Source organism: Phasianus colchicus, chromosome 1 (genome assembly GCF_987193195.1).
Source record: "Phasianus colchicus chromosome 1, bPhaCol1.hap1.1, whole genome shotgun sequence".
Lineage (NCBI taxonomy): Eukaryota > Metazoa > Chordata > Aves > Galliformes > Phasianidae > Phasianus > Phasianus colchicus.
The window spans coordinates 45,370,864-45,389,463 of record NC_143436.1 but is presented as its reverse complement, the minus strand read 5'-3'; the positions used below and the strand labels follow the sequence as shown (position 1 = coordinate 45,389,463).

The window sequence follows — 18,600 nt, the reverse complement described above, 5'->3', positions numbered from 1 at the left end:
TGTGGATATATTTATTCAGAGATGAAGTATCACTGCTCCGACAAGAAGTACAAGACTTGCAAGCTTCGCTGAAGGTTGGAAATGTATTTTACTTGCATGTGGCTTTTTGTTTCAAATTGCAAAATAGTCTGCTATCTTAAGCAACCAAATTTACAGTTCTCTTTTTCTCCATTTCTTTTTTTACTTTCTAGGAGGAAAGATGGTATTCAGAAGAGCTGAAGAAAGAACTAGAGAAATTGCAGGGGCAGCGGCAGCAAGTAATTGCTTTAAAATACTTGAAGCAGGTTTATCATCAGCATTGACATTGAAGATTAATACCTTTTTTGTAAGGCACGTGGCCTGATTTAGTTAGTTCCGTGACTTGAATATTGACATGTTCTTGAAAACAAAGCTAGTTGTCTCTCCACAGTTTAACTGTATAAATCTGAAGAAAAGTACTGGAGTGGGTAATGGTAGAGCTTACTACAAGTTCTGTTCAGATTTTTCCATTGGGCTTAGTCAGAACTCAGTTTGAATGTGGTGTTTCACCTGCTATGAGAAAGGGCAGTAGGGTGTTAGCTGTAAAAAAAAAAAAAAAAAAAAAACACCAAACGAAAAACCCCATACTCTCAAAAAAAGAAGAAAAAAAAAGGGAGAAGCGCAGTAAGTAGTGTGACTTCACAACAAAGATGAGCTGAACAAATGATTTAAGTCAACTTATAATATATTGTCCTTAGGGAAAAACTTCTTTTGCTACTGTGAGCTACTTAGATACTGGATTGTTCTAAACATTGGGAATTACATTCTGACAGAGTGCCTTTTTGGATGTATTTAATATAATGTCTGTGTTTTAAGTCAGATTTCAATATTGAGGAAAGTGAAGGGGAGGGGTTTCTTACTGGAGTCTTGCAAGTCTGAAAGTTAGATAGTGTAATGATAAAGAAATGGAAAATTGTCTTGGCCTTTTCCAGTCTTCCAGATTCAACTGTTGGAAATTTGTACTACTGTGCAGTATGTGAGCAAATAAGTCTTTATTTCTGTCTTTTCCAAAAGTGGGATGAACTTTTGAAGTAGTAGTTTTAATTCCTTCTGTCTAATGTTGCATTTGTCCTTCTGTTTTCTTAAGGATTCAAAGTCTGATGGATTGACGACATCTACATCTACAGGTGGCTAACCTTTTATTGTATAAAATTCTGCACTGTTTTGGGATCTCTGGAGTTTTGTTTACGCTAGCTTTTAGACTAATGAAAAAACAGTTTTGGTAAACTAAAGACATAGCATGCTGTGCAAGCACTGTTACTGAAAAAAAAAGCTCATTACAAGTGCTTAGGATAGCTGCAGTGTGGAGAAATGTACAGAATCTTGGGGTCTGTAATATGTAGAAGTAAGAAAGGAGTTTTCACTGCAAAAGCAGTACTTATTAATAGTTTTGAACATGTTTTTAATAATTTCATTTATTCAAGCATTTAATTCAAGTCTTTTGCTGAGAAAGACCATGGTTGTTGACAATTCAAACTGTAGCATTTGTCAGTGCTTGTTTTATTCAGTGTTCTTTTGTACTAATTGCTAGCAAGGAAGCCAATGAATTTTGTCACTTTTGTTTTCCAGACCAGTAATTTTTGCTTCATGTTTCATTTTCTCTAGGCACTCATGAGATAAGATTTTCTTTGTGTCCAAAAAGGATCTGACTGATTGTGATTAAAGAACTTTTAATCACAGGTCAGGGTTTGGAATTCAGCAGAATGTTACAATGATCTCAAGAGCTATTAGTGACTGGTGAAAGCCAATATCTACTTAATCCTGCATAGTACTCTGCTAGTGACAGGTTTCAGTATCATGCTTGTAGATTCTTCAGTGAAGTTGCTCAGTTTACTAAGTTAATTGGATTAGCTAAGTGAACTTAGATTAATTTTTTATCTACTGTGGTTTGTTATTGATATAAGTAACTGTATAACCTTACCCTAGCTATTCCAGGAAGTAATACTGTTCTCTTTATGGAAATAGAATCATTAGAACGGCAACTAGAAGAGATCCAAGTAGAAAATTTTAATATTAAGCAAATGAAAGACTTATTTGAGCAAAAAGCAGCACAACTGGCCACTGAAATTGTGGGTGAGTATGCTAATATGTGGTCTGATTCTGTTCTCTACTTGTGCAACTTGTGCAAGTGATTATTTATTCAACTTCCTTCTTAATTAGATCTTAAAGCAAAGTATGATGAAGAAATCAGCCTTCGGGAAGGTGCAGAACAGAAAATGACAAACCTAACACAGGAACTACTGAAGGAGAGGAGTACCATAGAAGACTTAAAGACAGAGCTGGTATTCATATCACACTATAAATGTTTTTGTTATTTTCAGGCAATTGAGCATATGCCTTCCTAAACAATCGCAGTTTAAAAGTAGCCTAACTGTTGATATTGGAGACGTCTAATTGAGGCTTGAAAAGAGGTTTAGAATACCATATTTTTCAATATTTTTTCAGTGTATATTAGCATGTGTATTAAAATTTATCATATGTTATTTTGTAATCTGCTCGTTTGATGCTCCATCTGAGGAAATTTGCAGAGCATTACAGCTTTGGATGTGTTATGCAATCAGTGTCCTGGACTTGGTGAATGCCATCGCTGACTCCAGAAGCTGTCTTAAGATCACTAATTTTCCATGAGGTGTTATGCTATGCCTGTCCCTGGACAGCTGTGTTCATAAGGAGTGCTTGGAGTGGTGTTTTGTGGCATGGTGGCTAAAAGGCTGGCAGCTGTCATCACCGTGCCTATGTTAATGTTTACTGTCTTCTTCTTGGCTGATGATACTGATGTGTGTGTATTCCAGGATTTTGGCTCGTGATGACTTGGCTTCAGGGAGTGATCTCAGTGACTCAGCAGTCATGCTACTTCCAAAGTTGTTGCTAAGGGACTTCCTAACTTCTTTTTTGTCTTCTACTGCATGTGCTCTGGAAAACAGCAGGATGGCATTTATCTACCTTCTTCCCTGTAGTCAGCTGCTGGGAAATACTCATGAGTTCCTCTTGGTCCTGATCAGACACTGGACCTGTCCATTCCTCTACCTGTTTAGTTGGTTTCTTGTCTTCTTTTCTCTTTCTACATTCCTACCTTTTTTTTTCCAGTACTTTAACTGCCAACACTTACTTTTCTTTCTTCGGTGCCCAGTATTGCCTTCCTCCTCCCTTTCTTCCATAGCTTTTCCCTTGGAAAGACTTTTTAGGACTTCAGATGTAATTACTAGTGGGTTTACCTATATGTCTAATGTGAAGTATTTTGACAAGTCCTGAGAAACGTCTCCTTGAGTTGCCCATTTTTCATCTGTTCCTGATGTTTTCAGAGACATTAGTGGTTTAAAAGTCTGTAGTCAATTCTTATACGTCTCTGTCATGAGACAGGCTTGTGTGTATTATAGAAGGATAAACGATAATCTGCTCCATAGAGTAGTGGAAATTAATATAACCTACTTCTCATGGAATATAACTTCAGATAAATTTATTGTGCAGATTCCCTGTCAATTCAGTGTTTTCTCCTAATGGTCTCCCTTAGCTATCTTCCTACATGAAAATTACAGGAATTTCATCTTTGAGACCTTATTCTTTTTTGTCAGATTTGGTTGAAATGGATCAACTTGTTCAATGTTTAGTAGGCAAAAACTGTCAACCAGACATTAAAAACCCATTTCCTTTAGAAATTGTACATTATTTTGTTTGCCATAATACTGTCTATCTCATGTTGTCTGTAACTTAGTTTGAAAGATTTTTAGAGGTGAAATTAATGCTGGAAGTTTATCTATGAATATCATCACTCTTACCTTTCTGCTTTTCAGCTACAAAGGCCTGGTGTGGAAGATGTGGCTGTTCTTAAAAAGGAACTAGTCCAAGTTCAGACACTGATGGACAAAATGACTTTGGAACGTGAGAGAGAATCTGAAAAGCTGAAAGATGAGTGCAAGCACTTGCAGGCAGAGCAGGCAAACTCAGAGGTAATAGTCATACCATAAGATGTGCGTATTAACTTTGCTTTTATTTTTTTTTTTAATTTGAAAATGGGAAATATTAATTCATCACAATGACAAAGCTTTTGTTCTTAACAGAATCTCTTCTAACTTACCTGAGAAACGTATCTATTTATTACAGTAAATTGCATAAATCTGTCAATATTGATACTTGAAAAAGTCCCCAGATTTTTTGTTGCAAAACCTTTTCTTGGCATGAAGAGTTACTACAGAGCTATTGATCTTCTGGTAGAACTGTGCTATTTCTGCTTAGAGAGAGAAGTAGAGCAGTGCTTGTGTGATTCAGATAATTGTTTCTCTTTTAGAGCTTCATGTGGATAAAAGCAGTTGTTAATCAGAATGCTGGTTTTAGTTTCATATTAGAGTTGAGGTTTTTGAAAATGGATGCTAGTTCTAAAGTACATAGGAAAAATTAATGAAAAGTAGATATTGTCAGTATTCTTAGAAGACCTATATAATTTTTAATCTGGCTGAAGATTTTAAGATGTCATTGGGTATTGTTACCTGGTTTTCATTTTCCTTTATCTAGTTTTTACTGTTGGGAGCCTTTCTACAGCTATTATTTATTGTAGGTATGTTTTGTGTGTAGGATATAAATCTTTCCCCATTCTTGCCCAAATCTGCTAAATAATGGCCTCTAAATGTTCCTTGTTATTTACTAGACCAGAAGTTGACTGGTTGCCAGGTTTCACCATGACTTTAGGTCAATATGTCAGTAAGTCACTTGTAGTCTGTTTTAGGCATCAGCACTCCCTTTGCTGTTGCAGTCTGTAGAAAGTAGAAAAAGTCTTGTTCTAAAGTTAGTTACTGGTTTTGTTTTAATTTTTTTTCTCTATATTTTCCTGATTTAAAACATTTTCAATTCATCCCATCTGTAAATTGGAACTTCACTGTTTACTTGAGTTATGGAACATGTGGATTTCTTCTCAGAATTACTTTCTGAAGGCTTTCCTCTGTTTTGGCTGAGTCAGTGAAAGAAGGCTAAAATTGATGATGGGAGATTTGAAAGCGTTTGCCCAATTTTGCTATTCTTGTATATACAGATGGTGATAACTCTGTGTTTAAGGATGAAAAACTAAGAAATTCTTCCATAACAGGTGTTTGGTTTTCTTGGTTATAATTCCTCTGCTTTTTCACCACTGTACGTTTCCACTTCCATGGAGACTAGAGAAAAAGCAGTACAGCAGCTCTAACTTGGATCTTTTAGGTGGAACCTTACTCCTCAGACTGCCCTGTCGTGGAACCATCTCAGAATACTCCTGACTAAAGCATGTTTGATGTTGTTTGCCATAATAGCAAGGGAAATCTCTGACAGAGATGTTGGCAAGAAATTCTTGTAAAAACACTCTATCTCCAAGAAGGTTGTCTCTAACACAATTTGTTCTACTGGGGGCCTGGCGAATCTGTACCTGTGTAAGAATTCTCTTGCTGGGTGTTGCTGCCTCTCACTAGAGTGTTGTTTGGTATATCTTTACTAAGAAACAATTTGACACTGAAAGGCTTTGTTTCCTGTGTTCGAAACCTTTATACCTCCCTTTTCTGTTGTCCCACACGACTGCAAAGACGAGCAAAACAATGCAGAACTATGGTTCCTAGTGAAATTGCTTCCATGCAGACTATCCCTTTTTACAGGAGGGCATGCCTAGAGTTCCTGTAGAACTTGTTGTATCCTCCATCCTGCTGATATTTCAGAATGTGAAGAAATTCTGGCATCTTGTTATCATGGGCTTCCACGTGCCCTAGATTTCAGAGCAACAGTTTTATCTTCTGTTTCTTAATTTACACTGCAGAGCTTTGGAGAAGGTCTGCCCTCGTTAATTTGAACTCCTTAGGGCTTTCACTCCTGCCTTCCCCTGAACTCTCCAGCACATATGTGGAGCTCCAGGAACTGTACAAGATTACAGTTTTGTACTAACCATGAATCTACAATTGTTTTCAAGTTAAAATTATGTATGCCAAGAGCTTCATCTGACAAGAAAAAAGGAATATCACAGTTGGAGTCATGAATGTGATGTGGTTATGTGGCCATGTTAGTTGCTGCATAACTGTAATTTGGTTTTAACTGTGAGATCCCACAACTATGCTGCAGAATTTAAATTTTGTTTCAAAACACTGTGTTTGTAGTCTCTGTGGTTTTGGATATTGTATTTAGTTTTTATGTGAAGATAAAATGACATAGTGATGTAGGCATAACAAAAATCTACAATCTTGAAACACAGCAATGTGGATTGCTTCTGTTCACTCAAATAAGGTATACTTAAGCTTTGACATAACTAACCATATTAAAATTTCACTTTAAAGTGCAGCTTTTAACAGGAAAAAGAGACAAGGTTTTTCATTTCTGGTGGAAGTAATGGCAGATTAGGAGAGAAGACCACGAAGTACTCCCAGCTGCTCCAAGAACAATCTAAGAAATCTTAGATGTCTGGAAAGTTTATAAACTACAGTGTAACTATGATAATATCAGATGTCTGTGTAATATCATCAGTACATAGACTGAACCAGAGAGGACTGAGTTGCTGCATGGAAGAATGCAGTGAGCAGTGGCAGCCTGATTCTCAGAAATGTTAGTCTTCTTCGCATAATTCAACTTATGGCAGCAATAGTGTAAGACATAGGTAGAAAGACATAGTCAAAATAAAAGTTTTGTCGTTGCTGCGATAGGTTAAACTTAAATTTACTTGAAGTCCTTGTGGTGAAAACTTCTTTACTTTAAAAAAAACAAACAGAACAAAAGCACACTTGTGAAAAGTATTAGCCATAAGAAAACAAGAAATGGAAGTCTTGTTAAAGTTGTACAGTTCTGGACATAAAAGTTTTCTCATGTTTCATCTCAGCTTTGCACGTTATGACCAAGAGTAAGGTGATTCCTAGGCCATTACACTGGAGTGGCTGTGGCAACATATATTAATATTGGTTTCCACAGGGAAGCTTCTTTATAATGAGATACTTAGAGAGAGTAACGATTGTCTTAACTCTGTATGAGTATCTTTAAATGCTGCAGGAGAAAGAAAACATGCAAATAGTTGCGTAGCTCTACAGTTATCACCTAAGTGTGTTCATTATTGTCTTTTCCTTTTGTTGAGTATTATGCTTTATTTCAGATTTGCAGCTGAAAGTGTGGTGTCCAGTTATGTCAGCTGAATGTTCGTTCTGAGACACTCATTCCACATTTGGTTTCTCACTATAGGGAATTCTACATAGTGAGCAAATTATGAAAACAGCTGCACTACTGCAGAGCTTGGCATTTTTGCAGTTTGGGATTTGTTTCAGCATCTGATAAATGTTCCTACAGATTGCTATATTGAGTATTAAATCCTAGGCAAGATTAGTAGATTAAATTATGGATAAACTTGATAAAGCCAGGTCTGTCTGGTTTTTTTCTTTCTTTTTCTTCTTTTTTTAAATTTTTTTCAAACAAAGTATAGGCAATATTTGACAACAGTATATCAATGAATGGCTTTGTCACTGCTTATTTCCATCTTTCATTCACCCCTTTTATTTTTTTCTGCTTTCTAATGGAGACACTTAAATGTGAGGTAAATTTTTTTTTGAAAGCTTGCTATGCTACATTAGATTTCTATTGTATTAAGATAATACTAAGAGATTGTTAAATAGATGCTTTCCTATTTAGTTAGTTTCATTAATTGCTCAGACATATCAACCAGACAGTACCTGGAATGAATATTCATCCATCATATGTTTCTATTTTAAGAATGAAATATAGGTCAGGTCTTTGATCTGTGATTGAGAGAAATGCACACAAATTATGGTTCTAGTTTGAATTGTTGCAGTAGTAACCTTAGCAAGCTTCTGGACGTCTTCTGCACCGTATTCTCTCACTTGTGAAATATCCATGCTCTGTTTCTTAAGAACATCCTGGATTGCTTGTCTGTCCCAGACAGATCCCAGGATTTATTCTTACTAACAGCTTTGTAACAGAATGACCGTATAAAGAACAGCATTACCAAACCTCAGTATTAATAACAATATGTAGTCATACAAAAAATGCATTCATATCTTCTATTTGGTCTACCTCTTTATGTAAAACGGTTGTAAATGGCATATTTTTGGTCTGTTACTTCTGATCTTTATTTCATTCTTGAATTTAGTATTTATTTCTTCTTGCTGAAATCTGTTCTTTTGAAAACAGTGGGAGAGAACTTTCTTTGAAATGAATGTTATGAAGTACTGTAGTCAACATGAACGCATTCATACAGAGCATTTTATTTTTTTGTATTACAAATATGCAAGGAAACTATTCTTCAGTGTGTTTATCAAAAAGAAGCAGGGCAATTATAGCACATAGAAGTCCCAGAAGTACTTGTGCTTCTGAGCAGCATGCTATAGATTTTATTCAGATAACTCAGTATTCATTAACCTTCTATTAAAAACAATTACCTTTGCTGTCCAGCATAAGGATCAGTGTCTGCATTTGTTAATTATATGTGGATAGATCAGACTTCAGAAATGTTTTTTTTTTACTTTTTATTCTTAAAATTTTCTAAGAAGATATGAGAGGTCTGCAGGAGGAATGGTCACGAAGTAACTGGAATACATGATAATGTTTCTTATTAACTCCAGCACAGTGTGCTTTGGGGCAGTCATTGTTACCCATCCAAAGTGCTTTTCTGGTTTGCTTTCATTACTGTCTACAAATACTATGTAGTCGTTAATCTATTCTGTTTCTACCAATCCTGTTTGAAGAGTTAGAATTTGTTACCCTGATTATACTCACCTACAGGATCAGTGTAACCAAAAGTCGTGCACCAAGTTTGCATCACAGTCCGAGCTTAAAACTTCTACTGCCTTTTCTAGTACATTATTCTAGTATGTATAATCCCAATGACTTGGAGGTGGGGAGGGCTTCATCTCAAGCTAGAACTGTGATAGTGATTAATGGATAATATGCTGTGATTTTTCATTGCTTGTGGGCCCAACCTGGATTTTCTGTTGGGAAAATTTTTGTCTTGAATGAATCTCAGTTGGGAGATTATTGATATTTCTGTAGCTGATAGTACTCTGAGATGAGTTTGGCTTTTTTATTTGGTTTTTGTTTTTAATGCATGTAAGGATGTTTTTTTTTATTTTGCTATTTTGTTTGGGTTATGCAAAATTTTGTTTTAATTATGGATTTTCTGTCCATCTGTCTAGGCTACCATTAATCAGTTAAGAGCTGAACTTGCCAAAGGACCTCAGGAGGTAGCTGTATATGTTCAGGAGCTGCAAAAACTTCAAGGTTTAGTCAAGGAGCTAGAACAGAAAAACCAGGTGAGAATGCTGTTATTTCCTACATTTGACATTTCACATTAAAATGGAAATATCACACATTGCCTTGGTAAGTGCTGAAGACTGTAACAAAACACTTCTTTGTGTTGTAGAAGTTGAGAATTCCTTTCCCCTTTTTGGTTGACTTGAAGAATTTTGTAATGTACAAGTTGAATGGTATTTTTAAGTAATATTGGTACATTTCAGTTTAATTCCTAAGGGTTGTTAAGGTTGCAGGTTTCTAATAGCTGCAGCTTAAAGATATGTGAGCATTAACAGTTTTGCCATCTCACTCATTAAAAGATTAAAGCAATATCCATCAAAATATTATGATAGTTCCCAGCAATTATAATTCAGAAGATGAGCTCTATGTATTTGTCTTCCAATTCCTTCACTTTTAGATTGTACCAGTGTCATATTTTCTGGCCTTTTATCAGAATAATGAACAATAGAAAATTGAAATAAACTCCAGAAGCTTCTCAGCTGATAAGTATTCATTGAGAGCTTTAATTAAAGCCTTCTGAACTTGGTGCATTGTGTATTTTGTATTTGTAAGGAATGAAAGGGAAAAATATGCATATTGGTGATTGTGTGTATGTATATATAATACTGTGTTGTTGTGAACATTACATATGTATTCAGCAGCAATCTTGCCGTTCATGGGGGGGAAAAAAGGAAAGGATGGGGACCAAGCAGTGCATACTTAATAGCATTTACAAAGATATGATAGGGTGCAATTAAAATTTGATAGGATGATTCTTGATTTGACTTATAAAATCAATTGCAGGACTGAGCTAGTGAGCATTGTCATGCTGCTCTTTTCCACAGATTAACAACATTTAATCAAGCTTTTGGCAAAATTATTGCTATAGAGAACAGAGAACTTGTCTGAATATGTTGCTGTTCAATTAACAACATGAAGTGAAATAGATTGATGAATAAGGTACTCCTCTGCTATGTCAGACTAATGCCAAACACCAATTAATGAATGTGATCAGAAATGGCAGTGAGCTACTTCCAGTTTCAGTGAATAAAAGCAATTTACATCCACCTCTTTATGCAGCTTATAATATGCTAACCAAGGAATCTTGACATTGGAGGACTTGGACTTAGAGTTGGAAAACGTGAGACTGGCTTCCCAAATAACAAAAATTGCTCCCCCTTTGAGCAGGGCATGCTCCTTGAAGAAGCTGTCAGGGAGGCAGGATGTGCTATTAATGCTGGACAGAGTACCTGGCATTTTGCTGTGTACATCTTTCTGTAATTCATTGCAATGCAGGAAGATATTTCAGTACTTTGACGCAGAGTTTTCAAGATCACGTAATACTTCAAGCAAGCAAGCGGGCTGTTTCTTTTATTTTTAGGAGCTATACTGAGAAAAGCAGATGACAAATACATAAGATCAGTTTTCTGAGACCGTCAGGAACTGACTTCCCTTCACTTACAAAATACTGTAATTATGGGGCCTGGCTTGTTTTGCACAGCCAGACATTACTTTAGAGGCCAGAAATGGCCTGTGGCCCAGAGGAGACCTAACATGAAAAAAACAGTGTATGGTATACCTTGAAGTGTAAGACTTGCTGTAATTCCAAATGCATCAAATGTGGGTTCTTTTGTTTTCTTTTAGGAAGGTTGTGATACATTATCTACGTGGAAAAATGCTTGGTTTCCAAGCTGCTACTGGTGTAACTCTTCTGAAATTCAGTCAGTCATCACAGTGTTTATTCTTTAAGGCCTATTCACTATGACTGCACACATGTTATGTTCTTCTTGCATGTATCCATGGGGTAGCATGAAAAAAGGGATTGTGTTTCAGCTTGTATCTTGTGAGCTACGAAGGCTGAGGGCTTTGTAGTGTGCTGGAAAACAAGCCTCGGAAAAGAGGGGCAGCTGATGTGTGCCCATATATCCCTTTATGTATCTGGGATGCAGCTGGGACATGCATTCAAACTGGAAATGCTACTGGGTCCACTGATATAAGCTGAATGAGGCCACAGAGCTGCCAAAATATGTGTTGTCAAGTTTTCTTGTGTACTTCAGTCACACATGAAGGTAACTCAGCCTCTTGAGTACGTGGCACTGACTGTGACTTTGTCAGCTATATGAGACTGCAGAAGCTGTTAATCTTTCAGAGGTGGAAGCTCTGGGTTGTAGCCTGCTAACACAGCCTTGCAGATTTAAACATGATTGTTCCCTGTTGTATTGTTTAACCTACCAGGGAGAAAAAGAGTAGCACAGAATTCAGTGTCATCATCGTGAACTACATGTAGCTGTTGCTTTTGGTTGTCCTTTGAATAACTTGTATTGAGAAGGTGAAGTAGCTCACATATCACATATCTACATGTGATATGTGGACCTAATAATGAAGTTCTAGTAATGCTCATTGCTTATCTCTACCTTCTCCTTTTCTGGTGAAAAAGGCACTGTGGTGTATTGGTATTTCAGAATCACCACTTAGTATAAATGTTAGTCATCCTGGTTGGCTTTTTTTCTTTAATGAAAAGGGGATTGCAACTTTATTTCAGATTCAAAGCAGTATGAGCCTTGTCACTGACTTCAGCAGGGTAAAGACAGCACATGACTTATATATTTAGATATCCCTATATGAAAAATTTCTGCGTACTGTAACAGCAACAAGTTGTTCTGCTTTTCAAGAAGCATTTTGAAATATACTACCTGAGGACTAAAATACAGTGACCAAACTTTAGTCCTAAGACAGAATTTTTGGCTGACTTGTATACTTGAGAAAGTCTGCTTTTTTAAAATGGATGCTTAAGAGTATTAAATGTATTTGTTCTCAGATGGATTAGTAGAATACCAGATTTGGCATTTTCAAGATAGTTTTCTAACCTCTATTTTTAAAAAGGTTCTTCTGTTTATCAGTAGTGTAAAATAAAAGTGCCAGTATGTTGTTTACAATGACCAAAATAGTTGTTATCTGTAAAAACTGTAAAGAACATAAGATCAGTTCAATTTACTTGAATAATACTACAGCTTCTTCTTCTGGCAAAATTGATTTCATCCCAGGGTACTGTGTGAAAATGCACTTTTAAGGTGTTCAGCATAGCCAGAATTACAGCTCTTGGAACAACAAAGTTGCAGAGCTGTCTGAAGTTTTCACACATCAGAATGCCCTCAGTGTTGTCATTATTTTTTCAAGCTGATTTGTTGGAAAGGTTCTTTCATTTTCTGCGTTTTTAATTTAAAGGGTCACTAGAGAATACAGTAGTCTCTGGAATTGCAGGAAGAACAAGCTTTTTAATAGGTATTCATAGTAATGCTTCACTGGGACATTGCAGTATCTTACTGATACCTAAATGGAACTTCCTGGTACCTTTCAAGAAGAGAATGAATTACCCAAGCTGGATGGTGACCAGGGCCTTCTTGCATCTGTATTTCTTCAGCAAATGCCAGTGGAAGATTGAAGTGGTTTTCATGGCTTCTTTGTCATCCTTGGTGATGTTTGAAATTCTAGTTAAGGCTGCAGCTAAGCTTGAGGAAAAACCTAAACATTCTTGAGGTATATCTTGTCAACTAAGATACTTAAATTCTATCAGAATACAGTTTTGGTTAAGTTATGAAAATTGGTGAAAATTATGTAATAGCTGAAAATTATCTGTAAATAACTTCTAAATTTGTCTGTGTGTTGGTGTGTGTTTTCCCTAAGCAAAGGGAATTGTAACAACCTGGAATTTGAACTTTCAGGGAAAGCCAATTAATTTTCAGTATACACAAATAGATTTTGTGTGGTGTTCTCACAAACAAGATTTTTGTGAGAATATGAAAACAGCATTTCCAGGTGTAACTGTGTGCTATATGGGCTTCATAATTAACTTATGTAACATGACGTAGAGACCAACATTTCCATTAATAATGCTTTTAAGTGAGCTCATTACTTTGTTCTGCATCAGCACTTGGGAGACGTTTGAATATTGTGTTGAACAGATGTAAGCAGAATTGCAGTTAAATTGCAGTATAACTCTCTTTGTAGAATCTGACTGAGAAGCTGCTGAAGAAGGAGCAGGAGTACAGCCAGCTAGAAGAAAAACACAATGAGCTATCTGTGAGTAAAAAGAATGTTCAGGCAAGCTTTCACCAGAAAGACCTGGATTGCCAACAGCTTCAGGCAAAGCTGTCTGCATCAGAAGCCTCGATTCAGAGATTACAGACAGAGCTAGGTGAGAAGGGAGAAGCAAGCCAGAAGCTTAAAGAAGAATTGTCCGAAGTAGAGACAAAGTACCAGCATCTTAAGGCAGAATGTAAACAGCTCCAGCAGCAGAGAGAGGAAAAAGAACAGCATGGCTTGCAGCTCCAGAGCGAGCTCAGTCAGGTAAGAATCCTTAAACCTCCTAGACAATTCCTGTTGGGACCAATCCTGAAAACAAGCCTGTTAGGTTTTATTTAACTGTGCTTTTTCTTGTTCAAGAGGAGTATGCAAGTAGATAACTCGTGTTTGAATAAATCCCTTCTTCTCCTTACAGAAGTGAAAAAAGAACAAAAAGAAGTTATGATAAGAGTGGTGGAAGTGGTTTTTTTTTTTTTTCTTCTTATGTTGCTGTATTTGAATCCTTTTGGTTGTCCTGAACTCTCATTGGAAGCAAATGAACACATTTGTAACCCCAGTAGCACAACCAAACTCAGTAAGATTTACTTTAGATTTAGATAATCCAACCACTTTTCTACATTTTATTTCTGAGAATACTGATGTAACGTGTATCTATCTATGGTATAGTCCCCCCTTCTCTGAAAGGGAAACTAGTCTTACTAATTCTGTTCTGGAACTGTTCTGTTGAGTTGTCTTTAAACAAATAGCTTTCTGTTTTGAAGATTAAAGTTAAGAGTCCACCTAAGGTTTGTAGCTGATTTCTGGTGTTACAGGAGTTTGCATGATTTTTTTTTAATTAATTTTTATTTTATTTATTTATTTTTTTATTTTGATATGTGAATAAATAAGGCTTTAGCTGATCTAAAAGAAATTGCTTGTCCACTCTCCTTCTCTGGTTATATGAACTTTTCCTTCATCCACCAACTTTTCCCGTCTCCTTTTTTTTTGTTTATGCAAAGGTAAAAATTCACTGAAATAAAGAAAGTATTTTCAAATGAGAATGCAATCAAGAATACTGGTTTTGCATGGCAAATATAGTAATCAACAATTACCGAGAAGTCAGTAAAGTTTTTTATTCTGGTTTTGTAAGGTGTCTGAGTCTCTGATAAGTTGAGGCTATGGAAAACCAACGTAAGTCAAGAAGAGTATTAGAGGAAGTGAGATTACTACTAGAAGTGAAAATACTCTGTAGGAAGTTTGAGAAAAGTGAAAGTCGTCTTTTTTACAGTGGAACTGAACAATCCTTGATTTGTTCACATTTGTTGAATGCAGAGAATATGTAGTGTGAAGAACAAGGATAATGTGAAGTCTTAATGTTGCTTCTCTTGCATTTCTCCACAAAGACCATCTCTTATGTTGTCTACAGCCATGAAAACACCCAGGGCATAACACTTCCACCATCTGAATATTGTTCTGCTGTGTACAGTGAGTTATGGAAGCGAGACTTTCATACAACATTGAGCATACAGATGTTCAAGACTGGCTTAACTCTGTCTTATCTCATGTCTTTGGAGAGTAATATATTAGATTGGATAAATATTTGTGTATCAGGAGTAATGTCCAGTCCTAAGATAGAAAAATATATATTTATTTTAGGATGATGCACTTGACCTTAATATTTCCTCGGCTTTCAACCGTTTGAACAAGTCAGAAACAGATTAAGTTGCAAGCCATGCATGCATGGCTTATCTTGGAAGAACAGTGACTTGGCAAAACTTTGTGTATTTATTACATCCTCAAAATGTCTTTCCTTCTTCATTGAGTCTTTTTTGATGAGTGAAGGGAGAGATATGTTAGTCATCTGCTTAGGAATCCTTGTTTAGTAAAACTGCCTCAGTCTGTCTAGGCAACACATATGCAAGCTTCAGAAGCAAAGCCAAGAACTAGAGCTGAAATCTGGGTTCAGATTGTAAGGACTTTTTTGGGATGCAGTTTTGAGGTAGGCAGACGGAGAAGGATCATGAGTGATGAGTTGCTGTGAAAGGAAATGCAGGCCTCACATATTCTCTAGGGATGCTGCTGGGAAGGAGATCAGTCTAAGTGAGAAAACCTAAACAAACTGCTACATCTCAGGGTGGGTTTTAGAATTGTATTGTAATAGAATAGCTGGGAAAAGAAGTCATTCATACATGGTATAAAATTAGGAATGAAATGAAGCAAATATTTCTTTTCCTCTCTCCCTCCCTCCAAACAAGAGTTCTAAGTAACTATTGTCATGGAGAAAACGAACTGCTCTTATTCATTAACGTGATACTTCAGTGGAGTTACCTTTTTTCACTTCTAGTTCAGTAGCTTATGTTACATAATGTAATACTGCTTATGAAGACAGATAGGAGGATTTTTAGTCAGAACGCATTTTCAGGTAATCTCCTCAAAATTCACGCAGATACAATCCTGGCAGTTATGTATTTCTGCAAAGTGCTGACCAGCCTGACTGCTATTATAGCCAGTGGCTGGGATTCTCTAAATATTACCAGTTTTTATCCTACAGTCTTCAGTGAGCAATTGACATTTTTGCATGCTTACTGTTGTAAATAATGGAAGGAAGCTTACATAATATATTCAAGCAAAGCAGACCAACATTTTGCTTCTGCCCTGCATTTATTTCTGAAAAGATGCAATAGTTTTTCAGTTGCATGTGCTCCTCTCTGAGCACTGGTTAAGTTTGTATATTTTAGACTCTGAGTGACCTAAAGGAAGTGATCTTCACAATGGAAGGAAGCTCTGATGATGGTATTGGTTCCAGCGCTGCAATGGGAACAGGCAAATAAGGACTACTTCAGTCTTGGAGAAATGTTAGCTGCTAATATATACTGTTACTCATGTTGAGGAAAATTTGAATCTTTTCAAGACTGTATCATTTAAGCATTGATACTTCTTCGTAGCTAAATTTGATTTTTGTATTCTGTAATACAAGTTAATGCTGGATTTTATGTTCTGTTTACTTAAAGTCCTTCAAAAATATTAATATTCATAAGGATCTGAAGTTAATTATGCATGTAATGTGGTTTACTTGTGCAAATATATTTTTTGTTAAAGTAAGCGGGAATACCCTGTAGCATAGCTGTTTTTGCTTAAGTATTTCACAAGAAAGAAAGAGGCAATGAGTTCTGTAGTGATCTCATTGCACCTTTTCTTTGATAGATTTTTTTCTTTGGCTCTTGTTTGTATTTCTAGCGAGGAACTATTAATTATTCAGTGATTGCCACAGAAAAAGACAAATTTTCTTGCTTTTTATGCAATGTCCTTCCTCATTTTCTACCTCTCTCTTAACTCTGCAGTCTAATTTAAACAATCAGCATTTCAGCCACTTGCTTAAGAGCTTTTCATTTGCAGTGTTTGTGGTGGTGGATGTGATTTAGCCTGGTTTCCTAAGAAAATAAAGCATTTGATTCTCTGCCTCTATCCCCTGTAGCTTTTGTACTGCATGATAACTTCAGTCAGTTTTGAAAGATGATTGAAAGGTTTTCAGTGTTGGGTTCTTCAGCATTACACTTTTGTGGAAGCAGACAGTTGGGTGAAGGAAAGAGGCTTAGTCTGTTCATACCTCACCCCCTCTGCGCCTGGGGGCAAGATTTAGTGTTATCACAAGCCCTGTTCCTTGTTTCTGTCCTGCTAGGCTGTCCTGGAGAAGGCTCAGGAGAGACCTCATTGCAGCCTTCCATGTACTTGAAGGGAATTTATAATCAGGAGGGAAACAAACTTTTTACACGAGTAGATAGTGATAGGACAAGGGGAAGTGGTTTTTATCTAAGAGGGCAGCTTTACATTAGATGTTGGGGAAATTTTTCACTGGGAGAATGGTGAGGTGGTAGAACAGAGAAGTTATGGATGCCCCATCACTGGAGCTATTTATGGCCAGGCTTGCTGGACCCTAAGTAGCCTCATCTAGTGCATGATTTAGTGGTTGGCAACTCTGTCCATTGGAGGGAGTTGGAACTGGATAATCTTTGATGTCCCTTCCAACCCAAGCCTTTCTACAATTCTGTGATATTAGAGAGAGGTCCTGAATGTACAGAGCAAATGACATGAATATCTTGGATGTAAATTTATAAGAAAATAAGCATCATTAATGTGGATGTCTGTAGAAATGGCTTGTTGTGCTGCAGTGGTTGGATCACTCCAGTTTTTGCGTCAAATTGAACTTTCATTGTGTAGGCATAAATTTGTTAATGTAGAAGTAGGTAGGAGGTAACTGAGAACCTTTGGAGATAAACTGAAGGGAAGGAAAGTTGATTTTATAGAGCGAGCTTTTCTCTAACAGTGAATTGTGCATTACTGCTTTTGATGACCCCAAAAGTTCCAAGGGAGGTTTACGTCTGGCTGGAAGAGCACGTCTAAGTGCTGACTTAGGCTCTGCTGCTGGGATGTGCTGAAATGTAAGCCACCAAAGTTATTATGTTACTCATTGTGTACACACAGCAAAGATTCATGCATGTCTTCTCAGCACTGAATGAACGCCTAGATCAAACTACCAACTCCTAGTTAGTAGTCTAGCAATACAGAGCAGTGTATTGTTGGAACCAGTGCAGTGGGTAAAGGTGTGGTGTTCTGGCCACTGAGTCTGTGTGACTGAGATGTAAGGTGAGGTGATATCACTCTAAAGCTTTGCTGTTATACACAATATGTCTTTGAAAGATTGCCCTTTTTTTTTCTGTTAAAACTTAGTAACAGATATGGAAGGGTTTCTCTAGATAAATGAGAATGTTTCTTGGCCCCTTCTACCTACTGCTTTGAATATTTCCTTATTCTTGTGCAGTTGATGCTGTTCTTAGATGTGACTTTGTTTCTGCATTATATGGTGTATCTTCATGAATTCAGGAGCTTATGTTGTTGTTTTATTCCAAGTAATGAAAATCTTGGTCAAACATGGCAAAATTGAGTCTACGTCGGCTAAAGACTGAAGGAATGGATAATTTTATTTTTATTTTTATTTTTTTTGCAGTTGCATAGTAAGCTTCTAGAAACAGAGCGCCAGCTGGGGGAAGCACATGGGCGGCTTAAGGAGCAGAGGCAGCTCTCTAGTGAAAAGCTGATGGACAAAGAACAGCAGGTGGCTGATCTTCAGTTGAAGCTTTCTCGTGCTGAAGAACAGGTAGGAGCATTTTCTGCAAACTTTTATTTATACTGTTTCTGATAATAGCCTGTATATAGTCATGTTGGTATGTTGCAGTTTATAGATTTTTTTCCTTATGGAAGTGTCATGTGGCTAATACTGTTGAAGTCTTA

The 18,600-nt window shown here is 36.7% G+C and overlaps 1 protein-coding gene across 3 annotated transcripts in view; it reads left to right on the top strand.

The window, feature by feature from the left end:
• The window catches only part of EEA1 (early endosome antigen 1), a 72,231-nt gene that overhangs the window by 23,508 nt on the left and 30,123 nt on the right, over positions 1 to 18,600 (top strand). For 2 of the 3 annotated variants that reach the window (XM_031600479.2, XM_031600478.2), the window contains 9 exons: positions 20 to 74; positions 192 to 257; positions 1,106 to 1,145; positions 1,984 to 2,091; positions 2,179 to 2,300; positions 3,810 to 3,965; positions 9,153 to 9,269; positions 13,258 to 13,596; positions 18,317 to 18,466. In XM_031600479.2, the coding sequence (XP_031456339.2) occupies positions 20 to 74; positions 192 to 257; positions 1,106 to 1,145; positions 1,984 to 2,091; positions 2,179 to 2,300; positions 3,810 to 3,965; positions 9,153 to 9,269; positions 13,258 to 13,596; positions 18,317 to 18,466 (1,153 nt within the window). The remainder of the gene's footprint in view (positions 1 to 19; positions 75 to 191; positions 258 to 1,105; positions 1,146 to 1,983; positions 2,092 to 2,178; positions 2,301 to 3,809; positions 3,966 to 9,152; positions 9,270 to 13,257; positions 13,597 to 18,316; positions 18,467 to 18,600) is intronic. The other variant, XM_090139799.1, reaches the window with a different exon arrangement.